Raw genomic sequence first — 19,855 nt, 5'->3', positions numbered from 1 at the left:
ACTTCTCATATCCAGGGTAATAGTTTTAAATTTCAATGCAGTATTGGTAACGAGAGCATTCTCATTGCTCATCGTGACTTTTTTTTTCTTTATTTCAAAGTTCCTCTGTATAGAACATAGAATAGTACAGCCCATGAACAGGCCATTCAGCTCACAATCTATTGCTGAACCAATTAAATTAGTAATTAAATGGCCAACTAAGCTAAGCTTTTCTGCCTACTCAATGTCCATAGCCTTCTGTTACCTTCACATTCATGTCCCTATCAAAACATCTCTTCAAAATCTATTGTGTTTCTGTCTCTACCACCATCCCAGGGAGTGCATTCCAAGCACCCACCACTCTGTGTGTAAAAAGAAAAAAAATTGCCCCTTATATCTCCTTTGAAATTCACCCCCCATCTTAAATACATGCCTAATAATTAGACATTTTAATCCTGGGGAAAAATGCTATTAAGTATAGGTAGGCCTCTCATGATCTATAAATCTCTATCAGATCTCCCTTCAACCTCTGCTTCTCCAGAGAAAACAACCCAAGTTTGTCCAGCCTCTCATACAGCATGTGCCCTCTACTCCAGGCAACTCCTCCTTCTGTACACTCAATGTCCTCCCTATAACAGGGTGACCAGAACTGTTCACAATACTCCAGATGCAGCTTAGTTAGTTTTATAAAGCTGCAATGTAACTAACTGACTTTTGAACTTAATGCCTCAATTAACAACTAGCAAACATGCCTTCTTAACCACCTTATCAACCTATGTAACCACTGACAGGGAGGTGTCAACTTAGACCCCAAGATCCCTTTGCTCATCAACACTGTTAAGGGTCTTGCTCTTGACAGTGTTCTCTCTCTTTTCGTTTGACCTGCCAAGGTGCAACACTTAACATTTGTCCAGGTTAAAGTCCATCTCTACCCATATCTGCAACTCATCTATATCCCACTGTATATTTTGCCAACTTTATACACTATCCACAACAACACCAAACTTCATATCATCTGCAAACTTACTAACTCACTCATCTTCATTTTCATTGAAATTATTTATATATATATATCACAGACCCCCAGCTAGAATAAATCTCTTTGACAACTATCCCCTTGTGTTCTATGGGGAAGCCAGTTCTAAATTCAAACAGTGAATTCACCATGGATTCCATACATTTTAATCTTCTTGATGAGCCTCCTATGAGAGACATTGTCAAACACCTTACTAAAATCCATGTATACGACACCCACAGCTCTACCCTCATCACCTCATCAAAATAAAACTCAGTCAAGTTAGTCACGACTCGCTCCAGACAAATCCAAACTGGCACTTCCTAATTAGGCCGTGGTTTTCCAAATGCTTATTGATCCTTACCCAAAAATTCTCTCCAGTAGCTTGCCTATGAGACTCATAGATGAGACTCATTGGTACATAGTGTTGAGGATTATCCCTGGTTCCCTTCTTGAATAATGGAATGACATTAGCTACTTGCCATTCCTCTAGGACCTCACTGTGGCCAGAGAGTACACGGAATTATTGCTCAATGTCCCAGCAGTCTATCCCTTGCCTCCTTCAATAAGCTGAGGTATGCCCCATCAGGCCCTGGGGACTTATCCACCCTAATGCTTTTTGAGAGACCTGACACTACCACCTCCTGCACCTCAAAATGCCCTATCATATTAATACACTCAGCGTTGATCTCCCCAACCTCTACATCCTCCTCCTTGGTAAATATCAGTATAAAGTACACACTTGGAACCTCATCCACATCCTCCACATCAAAGCAAATGTCATCCCCCCCCCCCTTTATCCATGAGTGGTCCAACCCTCTCCCTAGTTATCCTCTTGCTCTTGATGAATGTATAGAATGCCTTGGGATTCTCTTTAATCCTATTTGCCAAAGACTTTTCATGGCCCCTTTTGACTTTCCTAATTTCCTGAGTTTTATTTTTCCTGACTTTTTTTTGTAGTCATCAAAGGCTCTGTTTAATTCTAGCCTTGTAAGCTTTACATCATTTTCTTCTTGATTAAATTCATCACCTCTCTTTACATCCAAGCTTCTCTGACCTTATCGTCCTTGTCCGTCCTTCTGACTGGAACATACCTGTCCTATACTCTGTGCAGTTGGTCTTTAAACACCCTCTGTGTGTCAGATGCAGATTTGCCCCAAAACAGCTGTTGCTTATTAACTCTCCCTAGCTTCTGCCTAATGCTCCCATAATTTGCCCTCCTCCAATTTAATACTCTTCTGCAAAGTCTATACTTAGTCTTATCTTTAGCTGTCTTAAAACTTAAAGAGATGTGGTTACTGTTTCCTAGCTGTTCACCCACTGATATGTCGATTACCTGGCCAGACTCATTACCTGACAGCTTCCCCAATGGTATAATATCATATTGGGTTAGAAACATAGCTGCTTCCATCTCAAATGTTGTTTAAAAAAATTATTGGACAGGGTCTCACCTCAATTCCAGTTGTCCCTATAACCAGTAGAAATCCAATTAAAATTGTAAGTCATCCTCACTAAAGTTTTAGCTGTGTGTAGACTGCCAATCCATGAAAGGAATCTTCTCAAGATTTGAAAGTAAATTTTTTTTTTTTGGGTTGAAATGCCCACAGTGCATTATTAGGACTGAGTCTTGCAAGGTGAGTAGCCTAAATCATATAAAGTTAAAAGTTCTCTTCAAAATAAAGTCATACTTCTCAAAATACAGCTTTGTGCTACCCTCTGCTATATTCAAAATACCACCAGCTGGGTCTCCCTAAGGGATGACCCTGTCAGTGCAGCTTGCTGAATTGTTGAAGCCACCCAAACTACTGCTGGCAACGGTGTACTCCCCAAGGCTTTTGCTCAACATTGGTGCTTCAAATTGAATTGGAAGTGGTAAAAGAAACAGCCTTGGGTGACAGGCATTGCAGCTTGCTGTTGGGAAATGTGGTCCCTCTATCAGTGCTGAATTCATTGGTTGCAGATGTCTGAGAGGAAGGATGTGAGAGAACACGTATTGCAGTATCTCAAAATGAGCTGCTTTCACATAATTGCACAAGGTGACAAGGCAGTGATATTAGAACCCACCTACACCATGGACTTCTGGCTCTGCTCTATTGAGGAGGAGCATTTTCTATGGATTTGTCTGCATAGGATGGAAATGTTACTCTGCTTTTCAAATACTCGGAATTTAAACACACAGTTTGACTTCTATTTAAATTTACATTATTTACTGGCATAGTAAGCATGACCTCCATTAACATTATGCAGATAGTTATTGCCTCAGCTATCTTGTTTTGGCAGATGTTGGATTTGACCCTAGTTGATCTCTGCTCTGCTGTGTCAGAAAATGGTGGAGGTGGAGGAGAGAAACAAGAGAGGCCAAGGTTTCAGAGAAGACGAACAAGAGGCTAGAATTATGATAAAGCAAGAACACATCTTGTTTACAGCTTTTTTTTTCCATTAAAAAAATTGCCCCAGACCTTTCCCATGAACAGGCTCTACACGAGTACAAAACGAGCAATCAAATGCAATCAAGTGTATTCTGTAGAGGGATCAATTTAGCATTTAATTCTGACAATTATTTTGCTTTTATAGCAACAAGCTAGTATACCCACTCACAGATAGTGAAAAAAATGTGTCATTGTAAGACAAACAACACCATAATGTTTCAAACTTTAATGTTTTTGTCAGATTTTGTCTGCATTAAATGTGGTCCTGAAAGCATCCAAACTGAAAAATACGTAATTCTGTTATTTAATTATTTATTCATTCGCAGGATGTTGTGCTTTGCAGGTTGAGGCACCATTTAATTGCCTTTGAGATGGTGTCGGTGAGCTGCCTTCTTGAACCCCTACAGTCTTTGAGGAGTGGGTGTACTGACAATAATGGAGAGAGTTCCATAATTGAAGTGATATTTTTCCAAGTCAGGATAGTGTTTGGCTTGGAATGTGACTTGGTGCGGCATGCTCATGGCCCCAGTTGGTAAATAGAGATTCTGTTCTTTCTCGCTCCAGATGCACCACCTCCATAGTTTTGCAGTATTTTAGAAAGGGTACATTCAGAATTCAGCTTCACATTAAGGCATGATACCATGACAGCTGACAGTGAAGAAACATACTTTCATGGAATCAATGTGAATTAGACTTCCCACGTGCAGTAGATGAAGCTCTGGAATCATTTGAGAAAGTTGTCTTTTACGAGAGCAGAATGATCTGTTTTTGCTCAGCATTAAGGCCAAATCTCAAAGGTCGCAGCTTTGAAAAATAAGTCTAATATGATCATTATAGACAGCAATTTGGTTGGGCTGATAATTATTTCAAACTAATCATGTAGCCTTGGAATCTAAGTTTATGCTTTTTATCCCTCTCACTTATATATATGCATTTGAGCTTCAAAGTAAAGGCCCAGTACTTCAGTTCTACTTTATTAACTGCCCTTCATGCTCAACGTATTGGAAAGTGAGTGAAGAAGCTTTTAGACTTCTAGGTTTACTATTGTACTGTAATGGAAACTATTCATCAGTGCAGCACTGACTTAATGCACATATTGGCAAAAAGATAGTTACATTCGCATATGATTTTTTTATATCTGTTTTGTTGTTTCTGTCCAGAATAATGGAGAAAATGTAGCAGAAGATCACTCTGCAGTATTATTAGAAAAATGCAACTGTACAATAGATATGAATCACCATATGGCCATACTGTATGAACAATGGCTTGCTTCTATTTAAAGCTAGAGGAATCTTTTTGCTGAAGAAAGCTTATTGGTCCTCCAGTAAGGAATCAGATAGCTCAATTTCTGAGATTGCTAACAACCAGTTCCATAGTTTTACCTGTACTGTTTAGCTCTAAATTGAATGTTATTAGACAAACCTATGAAAGAAAAACCTCAGTTATCATCGTTTGTATTTCTTGTTATCACAACATCTTGCATTGGCTCTGCTATGTTGTGAATTGATTACGTAAGACCTCAGGTGTGTGGAATTGAACTCTTCCTTATCACATGGCCTACCCTGTTATTAAAGTGCAGACTAATTAACAGCAGTGGTCTTCTTGCAAATTTCCCATTTCTTTTGAATGAGCAAGACTGATTCGACATATGTGCTGCTTTTTCTGTTGTTGACCGAAATTTCATTTACTTGTCCACGATGTTTGTGTTGTCATATCCTGAACTGTTCAAACAATCATAAATTGCAAATGCTTGGTCTCATGCAGGTTGAGATAAAATTTCTCATGAGATGCAAGTTCTAACTGTGGGAAAATAAAGAGAAGTTATTTGTGTTTTACTTGTTGTATTTTATAATTGGTGAAACAGCCATGATTGTTGGACATCATAGTCCATAAATGATATAATTGTGACTTCTCAGTGCACTTCAGTCACTGTGTTTTTATTGTGGTGTTGCCCCGTAATGCATTTTACTGGTGGTTGAGACTAGATTATTTGCAACCTGAATGAAGGCTTTGAAGCATTGGAATATTTCCAGTGAAAATATTTGTCTAATTTAATCAAAGCCACAAATGGAATTACAGCCTCTAACGTATAGTGCACCATTCCAACATAATTAAGGATGTTCTCTTCTGCTTCTATTCACTTAGACACGTAACTTTCAATCATATAATAGGTTTTATTTTGAAGTGGAAGAGTGATAGGTTTATTCATTTAAAGAATACAATGTAGTAACTGAAAGGCTAAAGTAAGTGGTTGTGGTTGACCGTGCAACTCCGTCCATGTTGTTCAATCTGTTTTGTTTATGCTCAGATTCAGCAGTCATGGACTAAATTTTCCCATTCAATTAGGTTTTAGACAAAGTCAAGTCAGCAATTGTCATGCTTTCAATGAAACATATGCAGTCAGTGGGAGCTCTGATGGTAATGCCTTCCAGAGAGAAATGCCACTTGGAACCCTCTGAATGACAAACTGGTGCAACCTGTGATGATAGTTCAATCACTTAACATGGGAGTCTGCTATACGAGCAAATAGTATTCCTTGTAATTGATGATAGACTCTTATTTTCACTGTAATATGTTATAAAACCTTGCATCCATGGGATTTAGTAGTTAAATAGACTTTTTTATCTGTACATTTGGAAAATCAGGGTCAAAAGCTGATAGTTCGTATTTGAAGCTTAAGTTTCAGTGATTCATTAGGGTTGAAATATCAAATATATATGATTGATTTGACTCTCTCAAAATGCTGAAGGAACTCAGCAGGTCAAACAGTACCTATGGCCAGGTCCTCATGAAGGGTCTTGGCTGGAAACGTTGACTGTTTATTCCTCTCCATTGATGCTACCTGACTTGCTGAGTTCCTCTTGCATTTTGTGTGTGCTGTTTTGGATTTTCAGCATCTGCAGAAGATCTTGTGTTTATGGTTGATTTGACTTTATCAAGTAAACTATGGCTTTATAGGGAAGTATTGGAAAAGGAATTTTAAAAAAATGTAAGTTTCGGATGTGTGGTTATTTGAAGTTAGTGATGTAAGAAGTAGGGAAGAAGTAAAAGAGAAAGGTAAAATTTTTGATGAAAGTTGGTAAAGGAGTCAATACCTTAGCAACCGAGTGTTAAATGATATTCAGTAGCATATGGCATTTCACCGGGAAATTGTACAAGCCATCCTTTCCCAAGAAAGAATTTGCAGACGATGGGAAAGCTGATGTATCTGCCACCAGGAGGAAAACTGAGACATTTCAGCTTTTCCTATTTCCCTTCTCAATACATAAGTAAAGGCAGGGGCCTCTCAGGAATTTATAGCTGTCTGGCTTGGGAACAGCAGGATGAAAATGTAGCTTCCTCCTCTGACCTCTGGAGGCTGGATGAAATAAATATGGGAAAAAGGGCAATTGTGATCTGGCCTGTGACCTTGATTGATTCATTAATCGTAAAGGAAGATCTTCTTTCATTCAGCAAATTTTCCCAATTGTGTCACAGTCAGTATCCGATTAATTTGTCATGTTTCTCACACTCTTCAAAAAATGACATGTGTTTTAGCTCTACTATAAATGATTTAACGAATGACTTTAAATCTTCTTTGTTAGAACTACTTAGTCCATGACCTGTGCTAAAGTGATCTTTAATTCCATTACTTATGTTTTTTTCTGGGAACCATTCTATTTCTATGCTATTTTAATAAGAACAAAACAACCTCAGTCAAAATCTTGTGAATATTACAAATTGAAAAACATCGAAATGACTGACCTGAATGTGGATGAGTGCCATTCTGAAATCACAGATGGATTTATGAAAACTGTGTAAAACGCCATCTGCCATGGAGGTGTCCAGTTGTTCCATCAGCTTTGCAATGGAACAATTCATCAAATGTGAGACTGTCATCTTGAGTGACCTATGCACTCTGGGACACCAGGCATTGTCATAGTGGACATGCATAGAGAAACCCTACTTAGCTTTGGTCTTCCTGCTGATTTGCTTAGTGTGGGGTTATCTGTCTGGGTTTATTTCCTTGATATATCACCCCCTTCCCTGTCCCCACTCCAACATCACTCCAAACCTCTGCTCCCTAGGTACAGAGTATGAACTCTTAAGTAGTGATGGTTTGAGAGTTCATCTACACTCACAGTACCAGACACACACACACAAACACTCCAGATGATTGTTTCATGTAGTTGGATTTAGAGAGTGCCTTTGTAAACATTAATATCAATGAGAGGAGCACCGTTATTTCAATTGTGTCTGGTGCATTTTTCGAAAGTGAGATTAAACTTCGGTAAAGGTGAATTCATAATAGTAAGAATGATTACCCTGGTCTTTTCTCCATTTCTCCTCAGAAATGTAGCAGATGTTTAAACAAACACAAGAACAGGGCTCAATGGTTCAGTTTAATATCAGAATGTATACGATATGCAACCTGAAACTCCTACTCTTCAGACGTCCACGAAACAGGGAAGAAAAACCCAAAGATTGAATGATGGAAAGATGTTCGAGCCCCAAAACTCCCCTCCCTCTCCTACGCAAGCAGCAGCAAAAGCATCACTGAACCCCCCTCCCCCCACTTGCTCCAGCAAAGCATCACTAATCCCACCCCCACCCAACCAGCCAGCGTGCAAGCATAGCAACCCCCAAGAACCATGGTCTAGAATCCACCAAACTATTGCCCATTCTAACATCTAAGACAGGATGATGCTCCTGCTACAGCGAGAGGAAGACCAACAGCTTGCTGTTTCAGTGGTACATTCTGCTGTGTTGCTTATTCGAGTTCTACCAGCTCGAGGAGCAGCAGACTCTCACCTTCGAGAAAGAGAGAAAGATCGCTCCAGTGCAGAGACTACGACAGCTGCGTCTGCTGTTTCTGTCTCCCATGATGCTTCCGTCGGCTACATTGGTGAGGAATTCGGTTGTCCACAGGATTGCATCCTGAAGGTGCACGTTTTCCGAGCTGCTCCTAGAGGCCCTGAAACGCAGGCTGCTTAGCAAGTTCCCAGTACGAGAACCCACCACCCGTGAAGAACATTGTTTGAGCACATTCTGTAGATTGTGGTCTCCGATAGGACCACCACCTGGAAAAGGAAGAAAGAGATGTGAGAACATGCTGTTCATTTCCCTGACTTGACAATATGTCTCCATGTTTATTCAGAGATCTTTGTATTCTTTTCTCCTTTTCCTTACTCCACACATAATCACATTTCCTTGGCAACAAATAATTAATGTCAGGTTTGATAGTATAACAGGGTATTTAACACTGTACCTGACCTACAACTAACCCAACATGACGACCGTAATCGGTTATAAAAGTTTAAGATCTAAACTTATGCTTGAACGTCTGAAATAAAGTATTTAGCAAAAAGAATGTTTGCATCAGAAAAGTGAGACTTGTTTTCTTTAAATCAAAATAGTAATGAGTTTTCAAGAATGCCAGTACAGATGAGAGGTTTCGGACTTCATTCCCTTTTCCTATTAAATTAGGGATAGCTGCTAGGGATGATCACAGCTATGGATTAGAACATTAGAAAATATGGAAAATTATAACATTTGAAATCATTTTACTTTCAATGTTACTTTTAGTCAGCTCTGTTACAGTTGACATCCTGGAGAAGTCAACAGTGCATCTGGACAAACAGAGTTTTGGAATTAGCTAAGTTTAGATCACATTGCAAAATCAATTCAGCACACGGAGACTTTCTTGTGTTTTTTTTAGAATGTGGATAGTTGTGCTACTGTCAAAACAACATGGTGAAATAAATAAGGTAGCTGCCCTACCTCCAAAGAGTGGACATTCCAAGTGCAAAATAGTTCTGTCATTTTGATGGCAACATTAGTACTGAGGATCTTGTGAGTCAAAGCAGTCAGGTCATATTGTCTGCCTCATCATTCAGATGTAAGCAAATGATTTCACACTTACTGGAGTAGATACTCACATTAACAAGAATTGTATTCATAGAAATGGCTTTTCTGCTTTTAACACAATTGTACAGTATTAATCACTGTTGCAGTATCATATCTTGCAGTTCTCATAAATATGGATAATACCCAAGAACATTTTAGTTATAGTGTTGCCAATGATAATTTTGAAAAATGAGAATAAAGCTAGTGGAAGTAAATTCTTTTGTCATTATTTCCAGCTGAAATTTCCTGTAACTAATAGATTTAATAATTCAAGAGCAACCTTTCATTTCCAGGTTTATTGATTTACCCCTTGCATTTCCCCCTCCCCCACCATTCCAATCCCCCTCTACAGATAATGTACTTCAAAGCCAATTCTTTTCCATTTCACTCTTTCAAGAAATGTCATTAGTTCTCTGATATCTGCAGGGGTTTATTTTAAAGAAAACTGCTAGTAATTCTGAACATAGGATCTGACTCTTGTATGTAAAATATGTTCTTTTTTTGTAATGCTACACAACATAAACACTGATGATTAATGTAATTAAAATAATGCACATAAAAGAATTTAGATTATCCAACTTTATTCTGTAGTTTCAAAAATTATATTGTGTTTTCAGCAAGGACTAAGCATGTGTGTTATCAATGTTATATGTATTAAGTATATAATTATATTAAGCTGAAATATCTGAAATTTTGAACCATCATGTTGGAGCCTCCTCTGATGGATCATATTGCAATTGAAATTCTTCTGCTGACTTCCCTTGAAATTTGAGCATGCTACCTTGAGATTGCAGGACTGGCACTTTAAGTTTTTATATATAGAGATTTTATTTGTCGCAGTGACTGTTCATTACACAGTTTCAGAATGCTGTATCTAGTAATGTAATATTCCAAGACTGAATGATTGTCTGTCCCAAAAAAGTGCAGCAATGGGTTGTGATTGTGTTGAGATACATTCAATATGAGTTAAGGAGCAGAAATAGAAATAATCATTGCAGTGTGATGCAGACAGCAGATTAAAGATAGTGGAAGGATTTGTAACGCACTTCAGATATTTATCTAGGAATAACTAGCCACCCTAGAATAAAATAGAGCCTTTGTAATCAGAAGGGAATGTACCAGAATTGATTCTTGCATTAATAGGAAAGAAGCATTGCTTGATTCACTTCTGTGAGCTACAGTGGATTGAATAATTAAGTATCAGAGTAATGAGAAGTAGCAATCGCAGCATAACTCTGTTTAATGTTGCATTTTTAAAAGAATAAGGGTGCTGCACTATAGAGCATAGGAAGAGATCATTCCTATTTAGTTGGGCAGTAAAGATAACATTAGAAGAGATGTCAAAATCCTCATGAGATGGATGGAATATTTTCCACAGTTCGCTTGATGTCACTTCCTTAACCAAATTTAAGATACTGACCATGCATGTGTCTGCCTATTCTGCTAGGAGGCCAGCGCAATAAAATTGCAGAAGTAAATCCCAGAAAAAGGCAAACATTTTCTTAAAATTACTCCGGTAGAAACTCATTTCAAAATGCTTCCTAAAGTACGGTTCTTCGATTCTTTCCTTTGAAGGCACAACAAGACCGCCTCGTGACGGGGAAATTCCAGGTGTTGACTATAATTTTCTCACAGTAAAAGAGTTTTTTGACCTGGAGGAGAGCGGCACTCTTCTAGAAGTTGGGACATATGAAGGTAAATGTTTTATAATTAATTATATATTACGCATTTCTAACTACGTGTCAAATCTTGGCTTCAAAGCTTACTCTGAAAATATCACGTTACATTTATGGCCTGAATTGTAAACCAATAGTTATCAGAAAATTCTCACATTGTTTCATTTTCCAAAGTTATTTCAGTATTTTTATCTTTTCACCAAGCAAATGTAGTTTTTCATCAGTAGTTGTATTTAAGCTTTGGGGTTATAAAATAGGAGTGACAGTTTAGCTATACAGTATAGTAGAACACAGGTACATCATGAGTATCATGAAAATGAGTATTTCCAAATGAGTGGTTCATATAATTTAAGGAATGAATTTCTATGTAAGGTGTATGCTTGCACTGTGGGTAGTTCTAAGAATCTGATGTTAGCACACTAAATAACGTGCAGCAGTCCTTCACTAATTAGGTGTTTACTTCATCCCAATGTTCATGGGCTGATTCATTCCAATCTCAGTGCACAGTACCACAATTAATATTATTCAGGCATATACGTGGGCAGTAAATAAAGAGCTTGCTGCATGGCTAGTTTGCACACCATTTCCTGTTGCACCAAACTGCTTATTGAAACACCCTTTAGCTAAATATTAGCCATAAATAGTTATCTAGTCCTGCATTTCATTAATACCTTGAAGGGCTAGATCAACACTTGAGTTACTGAGGTGCTAGTGGAAACCTACAGTGTCCGTGTGTTTTTTAAAAGAAGTCCTGTATTTAATTAATTCTGAAGTACATCAAGCCTGTTTACCTTTTATTTTGTTCCCTGAAGAAGTAGAATCCAACTTTTCCCAGGTGCCGTGAAAATTGGTTTGACATTCTAATTATCTTTGAAAATGAGAGCTTTGGCTCCTCCTGTTACTGACTGTTGTGTCTCTCCTCTTTCCCACAACCCACAGTTCACCTTTCATCAGGCCTAATTTTGGCCAAGTACTAAAAGTGCACAGTTTACAAATTAATATTCAGTATGATGGGAAAAAAATGGGTAGCACAAAGAAACTGGAGCAATTTTGACTATGTAACAGCATTTGCAGCATTGAATTTCACATCACTCAAGCCTACAGCACAGGGAACATTCAGCTTTCTTAGTCTAATGTTTAAATAGATTTGCCATCTGGATTTTGCAATTTTCGTAATCTGGCACACAGTATTTCTTGCTGCAGCGACAGAAGATCGAATCTGAAATGAAACCATTTCATTGGCACTTACATTGGTAAAATGTTGATTTTCCCATACTTCACAGTTTGTCATAATGCTTACTTTAATTAAGTGCTAGAACCAAGGCCAAAGACATTGAAAGCTGCCTTTAATAGCTGAACGCATTGACTGGGATCTCAAGAGGATGATAATGAGTTTGAAGCAACCAGCGGTGGGCGATATTTACCATTACTGCTGGTACTATAAGCTGGCAAACACATTGGCCATATTTTGTGGTGTTGGCTCAAGTTTAATTTCCATTGTTTTACTGCCCAAGGTGAAGGAGAATATCACCTCAATATGGCTGAGTTTTTTAAATTGTATGCAGTATGCTACTACAATTCCAAGAATATGAAGTTATAATTTCACATCACTATTTGAATTGGAGTAAGACAGATCTGATGGGAAACATTTACAATTGAGGGTACATGATACAGCATCTGGATTTGGTCATTAAACAAATACGTTTCTAATGTGCACTAACAATTATAATTGGCATCGCGTTTGAAAGCTGATAAAACTCATCCTCCTGCAGTGCAACATGCTGTTGAACTCCTGTTCCATCCAAAATCACACACCTGCACAAGTACCATCTGGAATTTATCATTACAAATCAAAATACTTCCTTCACTTGTAGATGGTGGGTAGGGTTAGTGATCTGGCACATTATACCATGCTGTGTATGAAGTGGGTGTTAGAAGGGAAACAAAATCTTGGTTATCATATGTGCACTGCTTGCTGAGCACCTAAGATTAAATCAAAGTATCTTGAAGTCTTATCTCAAATGAAAATACTTATAAAAAACAATTATTATTCTTAAATGCTGCCTTTGCTGTGGAATGCTCATATTGTACATTGACAATAACATTCAGGAAAGGAAATATTTTCAATCTTAATATTCCATTCCTTTCATTTTAAGTAATTTAAATTCGGCCTTATTGAGGATAGTGACTGGATTTTGAATTCTAATGTTCTGTTAGTGTTAATCAGCAACTGGTTGAGAACTGCTGCTAAATGCATGATATGAGCAACTCGGACTAAGTGCTTTGCTGTTCTGTCAAAAAGGCAGCAACTGGTTCTGGGGTATGACTTATGGCTTATGGGTGCAGCGCTCCTTTGCACTACACGTGGGCTAAAAACCATTCCTAGTCCTGAATAGAATACCAGATCAGTGGTAGCAACACAGAAAAGCTTAACATTGGTGCTACTGAGCTTGAAATGTGAATACCGCTATCAGGAAAGAACATAGAAATCTACAGCACATTACAGGCTCTTCGGCCCACAATGTTGTGCCGACTATGTAACCTACTCTAGAGACTGCCTAGAGTTTCCCTACCGCTTAGCCCGCTCTTTTTTTAAGCGCCATGTACCTACCTAAGAGGATCTTAAAGGACTCTATTGTATCCGCCTCTCCCACCATTGCTATCAGTGCATTTCAGGCATCCACCACTCTCTGTAGGAAAAACATACATCTGATATCCCCCTTGTACCTGTTTCCAAGCACCTTAAAACTATGCCATTTCAGCCCTGGGGAAAAAGCCTCCGGCTATCCACGCGATCAATGCCTCTGATCATCTTATACACCTTGATCAGGTCAGCTGGAAAAGCAGCTCAGTCCAAGCCTCTCTTGCAACATCCCCTAACCAAACAACCTTTCCTCTTCCTACCCTTTCCGCATTGGTTATCCAGGAGATGAGAGTACGAGTGGTAATGAGGAGATCGGGTACCTTGTACAGTGGATTCCAATTAATTGGGACAAAATTGGGACCAGTACATTTTGGCCCATTTAAGCTGCTGCCCCCATTAGCTGAAATTTCATGATAATATTAAAAAGCATAACCAAGAAAAGCTACCATTTAAATGAAATACAGAACAAATTAGAACACTATCAATATTACTACAGTACTATAAAATTGCATTAGTGCCTAATAGTTATCTACAGAAGACTTCATTGCTGCCGTTGTTCCTTTGACTGTAAATGAGCAAAATCAGCATAGACACCTCGTGGAGATAATGGAATACCTCCATTGCCTTTCCTGCATAAGATGAAAATAAAAAACCAAAATGATCAAAAGTTACTCCATTTTGAATTGACGTCCATCGTCCCAAATGGATAACACAGCACATGCACACACAACTGAAACTAGTTAAAAACTGTTCACTCTGTAATGCCTAACAGCTGTTTCTGGCATCATCCAGCCTGAATGTTTGAAACCACAGTGAGCAAAACACTTTGTAAGTTGTTTTACTGCTATTTCTCACCAGTTATCAGTGACAAAAATCACTACTTTTTGAATATAAGCACATACTTCTGACACTATTTAAAAACTGTTCACTCTAAGAATGGTGTATTATCTACACAAGTATGCATGACTGATGTTAGATAGAAACTTTTCAACAAGTCTTCTGTTCCAATTAAAGTTTCTCAAATAAATAAAGAGAATCCTGTCTATTTCTCAATTAGTTTTCGTCCCGAATAAGCACCTACCCCTATTAACTGAAGGCCCATTTAACCGGAATCCACTGTATATATTTTATGCTCCTTCCATATGTGATGTTTATCTGTTTAGGTATCTAGGCTGTGAGAGTTGATACATTGATTTCTTCTCTCCCAAGGACATTTCTGCCTTAGCACCATTCTTTCTCTTGGATAAGAATTATTGATACTTTAAGCATGTTTATTGGATTCATGTGCAAGAAGTTATTATATTACAGAACAGCTCATCCTTTTAAGCACTCTGCTGCTTATCTCTTTCAAAGATCTGTCCAAACATGTCAGCTCCTGACAGCAGGTTTTGTCAACAACTTTAAGAGCTGTGGTGTCAACCTTTCAGGAACATTAAAAGTTGGGATAGGACTAGTAATTGAAAGGCATTCATAAAGACTTTATTTAATTTAAGGTAACGTGCTTTCCTATCTACTCTTCTCCAGAATACAGTGGAGTCAATGTTTCTCCTTGAACTGTTCTGTAAAGACTGGTTTCTTTTGGGGATATTATGATTTTCTATTTTGCCAAGTCATAAGTATAACATTTTTGTTCTGATGCAAATCCATGTCAACTAAAGACCTTTCAAATATGTAAATGAATGTGATAATTCTATTAATGCTAGCAAGTCTCTTTACCTTTTGAAGGCCCTGAAATATAATTTTGTGAGCATTGTTGAAGATTTCCATTTACCCAGTGCATTTGTCCTGAAGTTACATCCCTCTTTTCTGCCAAAAGGCACTGCCAGTGTTTACACAGAGAATGCTACGGTTCATAATCCTGGCCATGTGCCTTCTGAAGGTGATAGATTGAACACTGCATGTCTCATCCTTTATTTTACCACCTTTGTTTGTAATACTGCCAATTTCAGGAGTTAGTCATCATCTGTGCTCACGGAAAGCACTGGCACTATGCAGGAACTAGGTTCCTGGGCCTATCCCGAATCACCTTTTTCTAATATTTGTGCAAAGGACCAGCATTGAGTTGATATCAACCTCACAGTATTGTTTTTCCCATTGTTTCGGTTCAAAATGTAAGTGTTGTGCAAGGTGTAACCTCGGTGAAGATCCCGTTACCTAAACAAGGCTGAATCCACAGATCACAATACTGTTGACAAAGGTTTCTGTTAGAAATGCAGTTATCCCTATGCATTCTTTTTCAATTTCATGTCACAGGTGAATAATTTCAGTGGCACCAAACTTAAAGCATCAGATATGAGAGCTCAAAATCTTTCTTTGCACCCAGGTCATATCAGTAAGTTCTTGCTGATACACACCGTCATTTATAAAATGTGTGAATTTTTGCAGAGGTGTTTAATCTGGTATATTTTACCAGTGCAGGATTTCTGATAAATATAGTGGCATTTTTGTTGTATATTTAGCTTGGTCTGCAAGTATTTCTCTGCAATTTCTAGTGCTAGCAAAAATTCAAGAGTACTCTGCAAATACACCAATACTTACAGTCCAAATTCCATTGGTCACTTTTGGGCCAAGCTCTGCTGTTGTATAAACAGTGCCCAGTGGCAGAGCCTAAGCTCACCGAGACGCCACTGTTTATGCTGGGGAATCATCATTCAGATATGTGGCATGATTATCTGACACAGGATGTCCAGTCATTCACCTGACTGGAGATTATAGGGTTGAGAAGAGCTTGTAACAATTATTTGTTCTGCTTTACCCATGTAACTATTTAAGTACTTTGCTCTTAGTTACTACTTCCAATATTATTCATTTCAATTTTAATAATTTTTAAATGTTTCATATATTGAGAAGTCCTGTAAAACCTTGACAGCCAGCAGAGGTGTAGACAGGGCTTTACCAGTGTGGAAGATCTTCTGAGCTTTGTGGGTGTTTTTAAGCCCTGCCCAATGTAAAAGACATTATTATTCGGCTGCTGGAGTATCTCAGTCAATGGGATCAATCTTCTGATACCAGAGATAGGTCGAGAGAGGTGGGAGAGTTTGGTGGTAAGTATGAGTGACAGGCCTCACTCAGTCAAATCCAGATCATGATATTGTCTGAGGAAATGAAGAGCAAAATGATAGCAGTACCAGTAAAAACAGCGCACGCATTTAGTTAGTTGGCTGCAAAGCTGATGGAGCGAATGATTGCAAAGTCCTTGTAGCATACGCCTATAGCTGTACTCAGATGGTGTTCTTCTGACTGCGAGCAGGAAAGGACACAACTTTTAAATCTATTTAGAGAAGCGAATAGAGAATGTAACCTCAGATTTTATGAAACTATATGCATTTCTGAACATGTGAATTTGATGTTGCCTAGGTAACTATTATGGAACACCCAAACCTCCAATCCAGCCACACAGCACGGAAGTAATTACCAGTGATGCTTTTCGAGGTCCTCATTCTGGCTCAAAGCCGACTCCAAAACGAAGCAAGTCATACAATGATATGCAAAATGCTGGAATAGAGCAACCAGAAAATGAAGATGATGAGGAAAACCCTGAAATGAATAGCAGTTTTACAGGTAATCTGACAGCTTCCAGGAGATGGCATCAACATGTTTATAGCTGAGCCTGTTTAAAATTAAACTGCAGAGACGGATGATTGACTTTATGCCGAAGAATTTGTTCAGTTCATTTAGAACCAGATGGAAAGTAGTTTTAAGTAATGGTGTGGTATAAATTCAAAAATACAATTATTAAAGCAGTGTAGGCTAGACCTTGATACGTAAGCTGATTTAAAAAGTTGGAAACATTGCACAGGAATGGCATGGTAGCCTCCACATTTCTGACTCGGGCATTTGATCTAAAACCCGTGTAGAGGTTTGCTGATAAACCAAGGTCATCTCCTTGGTTTCCCCCAGGGATCTAACCTTGAACTTTACCTTTCCTTCATCTGCAGCCTTATATTAGACAACGTCGTCTGAAGTAAAGTGCTGCTTTTTACGTGCCAGCACCCCACTCCACATTGTCGATATGCAACAGCCTGCGTATGCAGCGTTCACTTTCATTTTAATCCCAAAACTTAAAAGCTCCAGCCTGTCTTAACGCCTGTCACAAGCTCCAGACCTTTACAAATGACTACAGTTCCTTTTCAATAACTGTCCCCAGTCCGCTGAGCTGGTGGCAGCATTGGCATCTGTAATCCTGATTTGAACTTCTGACCCCAAATGCTCAGCGAGGATTAACCTTTCTCAGTTTCCTCATCTGCCCCTGTTACTTCATATCAATATTTTGGTCATCCTGGGCCCTGAGGACTTCAGCATCTTTTTTTTTGCCTATCCTCTCTTCGTCCAACTCCATACATCCATCTCATGCAAATTGCGCTTGTCCCTATGTAATCCCCAAATAAAGTGCAGCTGATCTGTTCATGAAAATTATAATCATTCATATTTCAATCTCTTAATGGTGTTATTGTTACTGCACCTATTTCTGTCTCCTGACCTTCACAATCTTCTGACCTCCTTGAGAATCTTCACCTCCCTTCATCAAAAGAATAGCAACTGTATTCAGTGCATTAGGCCTCACAAAATTAAGTTCCCCTTCTCAGCTGCTCACTTCTCCATATTTTCCTCTTAAAATTCCTTGCAATCCAATTGTTCAGCTAGCATTTTGGTTACTTATCTTAATGGCTCTATATTGCTGAGAGTTCATTTTGAAAATTGCTTTCCTATTACGCACCTTAGGAGGTTTTCCTCTGTTAAAGGTACTGTGTGTAAATGTGAATTGTAATCTATATAATCCAGGGTGATAAAATAATGCTGTACAACTGTTCCATTTAATTCAAATGAGGTATCATGCAGAGGCTGCCTTGCCTCTTAGAATGATTTGAGTGGAAGTTAAGAATTCCTCAGCACTGTTTAATGCACAGGAATCCTACTTTCCTCAAACAACACAGTATGCAACTGAATGCTAATCTTTTTCTTTGTGGAGACTTGTGGATTGAAAAATCAATCATGTTTCTTGGTGCAGAAGACATTTTATTTTAAAGATATTCATTGTAACAAAATGTACATCGAAAATATTATTGCATCAGAAGATGCTATCTTGGTACTACTTTATTTTCCTCATTTTTGTGTTGAGGTTGGTATTCCTAAAGGTTGGATTTTCATGATTGTCAATATCTACAAAATGATTTGTCAATAAGACTACACTGAGGCATATCATAAACTAATCAAAGTAATCAATTGTGTCTGAGTAAATTGGAATTTTCTACAATACTATTATTGCTACAGAGTACACAAACATTTCATCTGACCTCTTTGTCTATAAGATAAAATTAGTGATTTTTTTTGGCTTTGTAATAGTTTCCAAGTTATCTGTGCCCATCTTTATTTCTCTGAGGGAACTGTTTAACAGAAGGATAATTTCTGTAATCTAAATATATCAAACACTGTATGTGATGCTTTGAAGATTTTCTCTGTGACTTAATTAATCTTATTTTAGAACAAAATGTGGATACAAGTGAATTAATGAATGCTACATAATCAACACACGTCAGATAAAATGATGTACCACTGAAAATCATGCAAACTGTTCACACCCAGTCAGTGCCACTTGATGAACGGGAATCTCTTTACACCTAGCTGCTATATAATGCATCATCTATGATTTCAGAGCTACTCTTGTGAGTTAACTATCAGAGTGCTAATGCTCTTTGATGCAGTTAAACCACAGTAGATATCTCAACTTGTTAATCTGCCTGAAAATGAGAAAAGTTCTATGATACTTTTGTTAATCAGAGTCAGTTTTATTGTTTCTGACATGTATTGTGAAATTTGTTGTTCTCTGACATGAGAAAGTGCTAGACATAGAAAATTATAAGTTACAATGTGAATAAAGAAGCCAGTAGAGCAAAAGAAGAATAGTGAGGTCATGTTAATGAGCTCATGGACCATTCTGAAATCTAATGGCAGAGGGGAAGAAGCTGTTCCTAAAATGTTGAGTGTGGGTCCTTGGACTCCTCCTCTTTGAGTAGTAGTAATGCGAAGCAGTCATGTCCAGGAGGCTGAAGGTCCTGAATGATTGATGCCCCCTTACAGAGGCACTGCTTTTTGAAGATGTCCTCTGGTGGGAGGTTTGTGTGCCTGTGATGGAGCTTGTATCTTGAAAATGTGTACTCTCCTGATCAGACTTTTGCACTTGAAAGTTAAATATATAGTCAACAAAAATGTTAATTATGACATCTTG

The 19,855-nt window shown here is 38.2% G+C and overlaps 1 protein-coding gene across 3 annotated transcripts in view; it reads left to right on the top strand.

The window, feature by feature from the left end:
• The window catches only part of magi1b (membrane associated guanylate kinase, WW and PDZ domain containing 1b), a 409,035-nt gene that overhangs the window by 291,886 nt on the left and 97,294 nt on the right, over positions 1 to 19,855 (top strand). For all 3 annotated transcript variants that reach the window (XM_059944277.1, XM_059944276.1, XM_059944275.1), the window contains exons 3-4: positions 10,885 to 11,004; positions 16,987 to 17,190. In XM_059944277.1, the coding sequence (XP_059800260.1) occupies positions 10,885 to 11,004; positions 16,987 to 17,190 (324 nt within the window). The remainder of the gene's footprint in view (positions 1 to 10,884; positions 11,005 to 16,986; positions 17,191 to 19,855) is intronic.

This window comes from Hypanus sabinus, chromosome 19, assembly GCF_030144855.1.
Source record: "Hypanus sabinus isolate sHypSab1 chromosome 19, sHypSab1.hap1, whole genome shotgun sequence".
Taxonomy (NCBI): Eukaryota; Metazoa; Chordata; class Chondrichthyes; order Myliobatiformes; family Dasyatidae; genus Hypanus; species Hypanus sabinus.
This window is presented reverse-complemented; position numbering and strand designations above follow the sequence as displayed.